Source organism: Ylistrum balloti, unplaced genomic scaffold (assembly GCF_031769215.1).
Source record: "Ylistrum balloti isolate Yb309-2 unplaced genomic scaffold, AGI_CSIRO_Ybal_v1 Utg369906, whole genome shotgun sequence".
Classification (NCBI taxonomy): Eukaryota; Metazoa; Mollusca; class Bivalvia; order Pectinida; family Pectinidae; genus Ylistrum; species Ylistrum balloti.
This window is the reverse complement of record NW_026782031.1, coordinates 89,731-98,603: the sequence shown is the minus strand read 5'-3', so window position 1 is coordinate 98,603 and position 8,873 is coordinate 89,731. Positions and strand designations below refer to the sequence as shown.

General features: G+C 32.5%; 1 protein-coding gene across 1 annotated transcript in view; it reads right to left on the bottom strand.

Annotated features, from left to right (window-relative positions):
* Positions 1-3,915: 3,915 nt before the first annotated feature.
* The window catches only part of LOC132546693 (aminopeptidase NAALADL1-like), a 39,378-nt gene continuing 34,420 nt past the window's right edge, over positions 3,916-8,873 (bottom strand). The window contains 8 exon segments of the mRNA XM_060210412.1: positions 3,916-4,084; positions 4,603-4,762; positions 5,534-5,735; positions 6,242-6,412; positions 6,738-6,884; positions 7,377-7,582; positions 7,779-7,871; positions 8,658-8,795. Of these exon segments, the coding sequence (XP_060066395.1) occupies positions 3,916-4,084; positions 4,603-4,762; positions 5,534-5,735; positions 6,242-6,412; positions 6,738-6,884; positions 7,377-7,582; positions 7,779-7,871; positions 8,658-8,795 (1,286 nt within the window).

The following is an 8,873-nucleotide window of genomic DNA, read 5'->3' as shown; positions in this document are numbered from 1 at the left end:
CTTCAAAGCAAAATTAACAAAATATATCAAACTGACCTGTTTAAAAAAAATCTGAGGCTTTAAAATGATAACAAAAAAAGAATTAATTTATTTTATTTTAATTCTCAGGAACTACCGGTTATCCCTAACCAGGATTTTAACAACCGGGCCAAATAGGCTAGTTTCTATATTTCAATATACACCATATAAATATTTCACTGGAAGTATAGTGATTTGATGTAGTCCATCCATTTTCCCATTTCCATAGATAGGATAGGATAAAAAACAAACATAAATTTATGTTTTAATAAGTTTTTATTTATTCATTTATTTATTTATTTTTCTCTTAATTTTGTGAGCAAATTACAAATATCAAAAAGACAAAAAAAACAACTAATGACAGTTCTGAAAACTATGTTTCTATTTTTTAAATGATTAGTATGTTCGGTGATGATAATCTCAAAATTGTTATAATTCACCAACAGATCTTGTCTTTACATGACAGATTAATATCAATACTCAATCACGTAAAGGAAAATGCCTTTTACAGGTGCTGTCAGTGATTAAGTAACTGCTATACGGAGGATCACTGGATCAGAGGAACCCTGTCTCGACAATCAGCCATTATCAGAAATTTGACATTTTCTATGATTAAAGGTAGTATTTACACTGCCTCTACAGTCATGCCTACTTAACTCAGCCATAATGTTATCTGGCTTGTTTCCTTATCACTGTTTCGGGAGATTCAGAATTCTGAATTACAGTTGTAATTGCCATGGAAACACAAAAGATAGAAAAACCAAGGCTTTATTGACATTCTGTTTTCTAAATAACACAGCTTTTCAGTTGATGAAAAGAGTTTAAATGATCATAAAGATGATTGTGAAATGATAATTTGTTGTTTAAGAAGGAAGATCTGAAGTTTCTGTGACATGGCAGTGTACTTGTTTTACAAAATGAGATTGAAAAATTAGGTCTGCAGACCATAAAGAGTTCAAAATAATTATCTATTTACAAAACTAATCATGAATCGAAATTGAATAAATATGAACAAAAAACAAGAAAAACAATCAAATCAAATCCAGGATCATATTTATCATGTTATGGAAGAGAAGTAAAATAAATGCAAAACAAGTTCAGTCAATATTTGCCATTTATGAAATAAGTAATGTGTTTATGATGATAATGATAGAAATATTAGTGAAACATGTTTAGAGTGTTTATAACAACACTTAAGTCAAAAATCAATACAAAATCTGAATTTTAAGAATTCAGAAAATAAAAAGATGACGACACAAACTATTCCACTCTCATAAAACTTGTTTATATTGTTCAGATCTGCATATCACTCTCATCAAATGATAATGATGTAATTTTAATATCTTTAATCGATCATACACTCCACTCTCTCACAAAAAGAAAAAAAAACTTGCTCAGACATCCCTATGATCTCCGAAATATTTTTCATGTATTTCTATAATATATAAATTTATCCTGCCTTAAAACACTATTACAAAACTTAAATAGGAAAATGCTAAGGAATATGTTAAGAAAAAAAGAAAAACTGATTAAAGTTTGTCATCTGAGTTTAAGACTTTTTGATTCACTGTTCAATCAAGCTTAAATAAAGAAGTATACATCATAGATGGTGGCCAGAGCTATACATAACTTACTGACCAAGGTAATGTTACAACTTTCTATTTAATGACAAAAAAAATATAAAAAATGCAAGACTGAATAAACAAGAAGAGATGGAAAGTTATGTTGTGATGAATCAAGGATTAGGAGACAAAATTAATGTTATAATAACCTAATGGAATACATTTCATAAAGATTTAACTGAAATTTATAATAACAGATCTAAAGTTGAATACATAAGAAAATACTTAAAGCTATTTACAAATGTGTGCATTCATCATATCAATGAAATATTTATGAAAAACATATATTCATGTTAATAAGCTTATGAACTTGACTAGATTTTGAAAGCAAATATGTTACTTGACTAAGTATGAATCAAATTTGAACAATTCCATGATAAAATGTGTGTGTAAAGCACAAAAAAAAATGAAAAGTATCGCTTACAGAATATATGGACGATGTTTAACAAGGGAACAGCTTTTTTGATTACGGACAAGTAATTTCATGATGCTGTTTGTTTACAGAAACATTCTTGTTGAGCATATTTGCATCTGGACATTTTAGAAGCCTTAAGACTTCCTTGTTACAAGCAGATCTGTTACTCTACTCAAACATACAAAATATAACAATATTTTCTTTCTAGATCTGACAATTATCGAGAGGCATTTCAATATATATACAGGTACATGTTTAAATGTCATCAAAATGAGCTAATGAAGTAACTGCAAGAGAAAATTGTGATATTACTTGTGCTATAATAAGATGATGAAAAGTAAAGGTTACTGAAATTGTAGAAAAGACACTTTATAATATTGTATTAGTCAAAACGGGGAAAAAAAAGAAAAAAAATTCTACAAAAGGAAATTACACAAACTTGGTCTCACCAAACTTATTCTACAAAACTAATACGCAGTATTGCACTTCCCTCTAGAAAGTATCAAATGTACCGTAAATGACCTAAAAAGTGCACTGTACTCGTACAGAAATACTTAACTGATGTACTTATATAGTAACAGGGAAAAGTTTCGCTATCAAATATGTCGAGAAACAACACCTAAAAAATAGAAGAGAAAAAAAATTGTAACAAAGATAAACGGTTGAATGTTGTATTGGTAGACAGGATTTAGTTTATTTTATCTATACTGTATTCTAAAATAAAGGAATTCATTCATAGTGGCAGGTGTGCTTATCAAGTCAAATAAATTTATACAAGTAGATGTGCTTATCAAATCAAATACGGTACTTTATAAAGTATTTATTGCTCAATATTCCTTACACAAACACAGTCACAGATTCATCATTTATCTGATATTCAAAACATTGAAACTTCCATCATAATTACAGGTCAGTGCTCTCGGTAGCCATACACATTTAAAATGATAATCTATTGTTAATGTTGCAGTAATTGGCCTATATTTAATAGTTTATCTTCCAAACACATTTGATAATACCAAAACATGCTAGTCAAAATAGTCCAGCTTATCTTCTATTTAAATTCAATGTAAAACCATTAAGCAACATAGTGTTTTAAGCTTTGTAGCTTCCATACACATTTAATATACATGTACAATTAACAAACTCAATTTTGAAGATATTTTTCAACAAATATCCTTTTGACCTAGTGAATTAGTGTTTCAAAAGGCCAATAAAATAAATAAACCTTGTCAAATTGTTGACAAGCTAAATACCTGGAAGGATGGACTTGTGATGAGAATCAATGACCTGTACAGCCATGGACTTAACATTACAAACTTGGCCACTGAGATCAACAGGAAAATAATTAAGGTGATGTTTTTACCAATGATACACTCGTTACTGACTTCACAGAAATGTCCTGTGTACATTTGGATGATATATGGGTCTCTGTATCAGTAAACCATTAGTACTGACCAATCCATTATCAGCTGTGCTTTTCTGACACTGAGGAAGCATGTGGTCAGCATTGTCCATGTTAATTTTCTATTTGACTGATGGTCAAAAAGTCACTTTAATATGAATTAGCATTTTTGGCTTATTACCACATGTATGATATTCATTGACTGACACTGTTTTTAACAGCATATCTTATTAAAGTCGAGGAATATTTTCTGACCACTTGGGTACAATCCAGCCACAACAGCTATTGGTCAGTGGTCAGTTAACCTAATTTTCACTGGTCTAAATGCTCAGCTGTATACAGGAAAACTCTTCACTGACCAGCAATAGGTAATTTCCACTGGTCAGCTAATCACATGTTCACTGGTCCGATAGCTTGGCTGTAGGTAGGAGAGCTGCTAAAATTGGTCATCATAAACACTAGCTCAACTGTAGAATACTTATACTTTGTTTTAATGCATTAGAGAAGGAGTCCAGTAAACAGTCAATGCTTGACCAGTCATTTGTAACCTTGGACAGTACAGTCATCTCCTTGACCACTGATAGTTGACCAGTGTCGTCAGTTTCATAAAGAACACTTGCACTGTTTCTGCAAAATAAATTAACAATAGAAACTTCTACAATTCATTCAGTATGGTGGATATTTACAGTGATATTTTAAAGCAAATTTATATAGCAAATGTTAATACATTGAAAAGTTCACATAAGTCTTATTTACTGGTATAGACCACAAAACATAATTGTAAATAGACAACATGACTTTGGGAACACCTGGTTAAGCTGAATCCCCAATCAAAGGCTATATATGAATTTTGGAACAATATTGCATATTTGCAAATTTTAGTTTAAAAAATTCAAGTTAAGATGTGTAAAATCATATCTCATGGGGCTCCATTTTCATGATTAAAAAAAAATCATTACTTCAATGACACTTGATTTTGTGTCTAAAAACAGCTCAATAAATCTATATAAACTAATTCTACCAGGATCAGCAGACCCAAGACATCAAAGAAAATAAATCGCAGAGGAGAATTAATGATTTTACAACAGAGAACTGCATTTACTGTTCAAGGTATAACATTTGGTATCATTTGTAGTTGTATTTACCTGTTTTTTTGAGGAGAGACGAAAACTTTCTCCAGCATCATGAGGGCATCATTGACCCTACGTGCCTCTAGAGGAACTTTACTGGAGCCTAGAGATTCTATATAAACCTCAAAGGCCTTCCCAGTGGTAAGGAAAATGTCTGATGTGGTTAACAGCTTATCTGTAAGGAAAATCAGGAAATGAAGGTTTCAAATTTAAACTATTTTTCAATTTAAGGGTTAAGTGCATTTTGGAATGTCATTCCCTCCACTTTGTTATTTGTCAGCACTGAATCAAAAATTGATTTCTTGTGAATGACTTGATTTAACTACATGTACACATCTTATCTTAAAATGCAATTGTGATAATAATATAAAAAAAAACAGCAACTTTTGATTCAGGTCCCAGGAGCAAAACTCCTGTACTATCTGCAAAAAACATAAAATACTGAAGTGTTTGTCAATTATTTATACTTGGAAATTAACAACAGGACTCTCGATCTGCCAGATTTGCAATGCAAAACAGTATCTTTTTTTCCCAATTTAGACCCCAAGTCTTCCTAATTCTAAGGAAAACACCATTATTTTTTCCCAATTCAAAGGGCCCCGGGCCCCAGTCCCAAAATGGGGTGTGAGAGCCCTGAACTACCCGGTACCTTTAAAAACGACTTTAGGGTACAGATTAAAGTATACAGTCAAACCTGTCTTAAAGGTCAACTCTATACAAGGGTCGCCCGTCTATAATATAAAGACAACTTTTTCTGGTTCTATATCAAATGTAATTCAACAACCTGTATATAAAGGGCACTTTTCTCTGCTCCATTGAGTGGTCTCTATAGACAGATTTGACTGTATAAAGATTTTCCAAGTGTGATCATATTATTGCATCTCTCTTCCACTTCATTCATATTTTTCTTAGTGACTATGTTTTTCACAACATCAGTCATCCTTACCTAGAAGTTCATTAATATCCTGTATGTCTGCCGTCTGTATCAGGGCCTCATCAATGGAGGATGCAAGGCCAGCAACATCTAGAGGCAGGATGTTATCATCTACTAGATTCAATATAACAAGGGCAATAACTCTGGTTGCTGCCAAGTGATATCGGTAATGATGCTCGGGGTCATGGAGGGAACCGTTATTTATCATCGCACCCTGTAAAAAAGAGTTATATTAAATGTAATATTTAAAAACATGTGATAAGAATATAGTTTTAATCTTTATTCATTTTCAGATAATGTTTGATTATAATTACAGTATATCATAGTTTTCATCAGGTCGGAAATACAGTAAACCTTCCTAACAATGGACCCAAAGATCCAATCCCAGAAATGAAAAGAATTTTAAAATCAACGCAGGTGTAAATTTTGGAAGACTTTGCAATCACAAGAAACTTGACTTTGTCACCTAGATGACCACCATATAGGATTAATGCAAAAGTCTTACCTAATCTGAGATCGCTGAGATATAGTATTTATACAAAAGTTGACTTTGCCACCAAGATGACACAGATATAAGATATTGATTCTATTCATTCAAACTCTCATTCATTTTTCTAGACTGTATTTTCGTATAGTTTGAACTAGCAGGACAATATGACAGTAGGTTTACCATAAATATTTCTCTATAGGTGATTGTAATACAATTCTCCATTTACTTACAGGCAGATCAAAACCAGCCTTAAAGACTGGGATACCAAGCTCCTGGAATAAGAACATAGAATCAGGGTTCCCACGGAGGTAGTCAATGGTACTGACTGACTTCCTGTACTGGTTTATAGTCAGGGAGAGGCTGTCTTTGATTGACAGCTCCGTCATTGCAGCATCAGGCACCTGTAGTATAAAGGGTTGGAGGTTCAGTACTGATATGCACCATTGAAGGAATACATGTAAAACATGGCTGCTTGATACAAGTGATATCATTATTATGAATCGTTTGAGAAAAAACACATAAAAAGAACGAAACAGGTTTGGTTTTATAATTCATACAACCAATGAAAACCTAATTTGAAGTTAATTTAGTAAAAATCTAATTTCCCTAAATAATCTGGACACCTACCGCATCGAGAAATATTTGAATTATGAAATGTATTACAGCCAGAAACTCTAAAAAGAAGCCTTCATGGTGTAATAAGAATTTTGCATTGATGGATCTTACAATGGTGGAGACTTCTTTAACCAAATTAGACAGCAGGTGGCTTGTTGTCACATCCATGCTGGGCATGTGCAGACTATCTTGTTGTCGCATGTAGAGGTCAAGGTCAATGTAGGATACAGATTTGGTTTGTACAATGAGGCCATTCACCTGTCAAAAATAAAGGTAATGTGAGCATCACAGATGTATCAATACAACACAATGCTGATGGTAACATTAACAGTAACCTTGAAAAGAAACACTGTTTCAAACAAATGAAATTTGTTCGGTGATTGTCGGAAGGAATCCAAAGTATTTCAACATTCAGATTCATCCACAAGTCAAATATTTTTATGATACCTAATTGACTTAAATACTTTTTAAATCATTATTTTGGAAGACTTTTTATTTTATCTTTTTTATTTGCGGGGTGGGGTTTCTTTTTTTGCACTTTTAACGAAAGCATCCTGGAATCCTTGAAATTAAATTTGACAAAGGAAGTCATTAAAACTTTTCACGACTTGCACAACAATCGGTTTTACTTGGTTTATCTGTTGAATTTGTGTAAAGTTGAAACATAATAAAAAACACAAAGTCTTCAATTGATAGAATTTTGATAGAATTGTATAACGCAGCAAAACAACAAAGAAAACAATTGAATACTTTAAGAAATGCTTCAATTCCACTGTGAGAAAACTGTGTTCCACCCCAGGAATAAAACTTGATCCCTCGACGAGGTAGCCACTTTTCGAGACGTCTTATAGATGCAATGCTGTGAGCCAGTTCCAACAAGTTGACGGTTCCCATGGAGACATCAGATCCTGTCAGTGACCCCACCATCCTTGCTGCTCCCACCATCACATAACGATCTTACAGAACAGAACAATATACTGAATAAGTTTTTCAAAAATTAAAAAAATTTGGTCCAGTTTTAGTTTTAAATATGGAAGTCTATCAACATATTAACATATAAAATAATGTAAGAATTCATCAAATGATGAAAATCATAAAATATAATTTAATCAATTTCTGATCTCATTACAACACCTAGTAGGCTCTGCCTACCTCCTTCTATGTCTCCTTCGATAACACCTTCGACATTTCTCACTGTCTCCACTTTCTTCACATTGTTGATGACAAGTTTCACTGTGTGCTGGCCTGAAACAATAATTATATTTGATTTATCTCCCCTGATGTATAGACAAAATTCTGATTCAAATTTTCAAGATGATCTGCACGTTAATACAACAAAAATTTATCTGAATTTATATATAAATGATTTAAAAAGAAACAGAAATAACAAAGGAAGACAAATTTGACAAGTATTACCCTGTCCTGGTCTCAAACAAACAATCTACCACACCTAATTGCCTAGCCAAGAAGTATTATCAACTGCTTGCTAAACCACAACCAAATCTCCAAGTAAAGTTATTTTCTTGTTGTACAAGCTAGTTAATAGCCAAATTATCCAGCAACCATTTTATTTCCCGATGATCAAGCTGAGAGTATCAAGCTGTTCATCATAACAATTACAGGTAACATTTAGAACCGACTCTATCAGACAGGCCATCGCTACAACTTCTAAATATGACACCGAAGCATCATGTCATATGTTGAATTGATGGACAGCCTGTTTCTATATATGACACCTTGATGCAGGGACCTTCAATCAACTGTAGTGAAACATGATTATTCATCATGTAAAAATTTTCTTTGCTGCATCAAATTTTCCTAGTTTTTACCGATAAATCTCATTATTATGAAAATACCTCTGTATACTTTTTCCATTTTCAAGATTTTTTTTGGCTTTTATTTCATCCTTTAAAAAAAAACTTTATCAACCCCAACAGTCTGTTTAATAATTTGCCTCTGAGACAATCAATTGTTATATTATTATTCTTTCCACATCTGTCCGTCAGGATGATGGTCATCTTTACTAATTACCTTGGAGATGGTAAGAAGCATTCAATCTGCCAGTCCAGGATACTGGAGCAGATGGACCATTCAGAGAGTTCATAAGGAATGTCGCTGTTTCCATAGAGATAGTCTGAGCTGGTACAATAGAAACTCTGTTTGGATTGCCTGTAAAAACATATTCACATATTGATAAATGCACATACTATGACATTCCTGAAGAAAATTTATGGAAAATGGAGACTT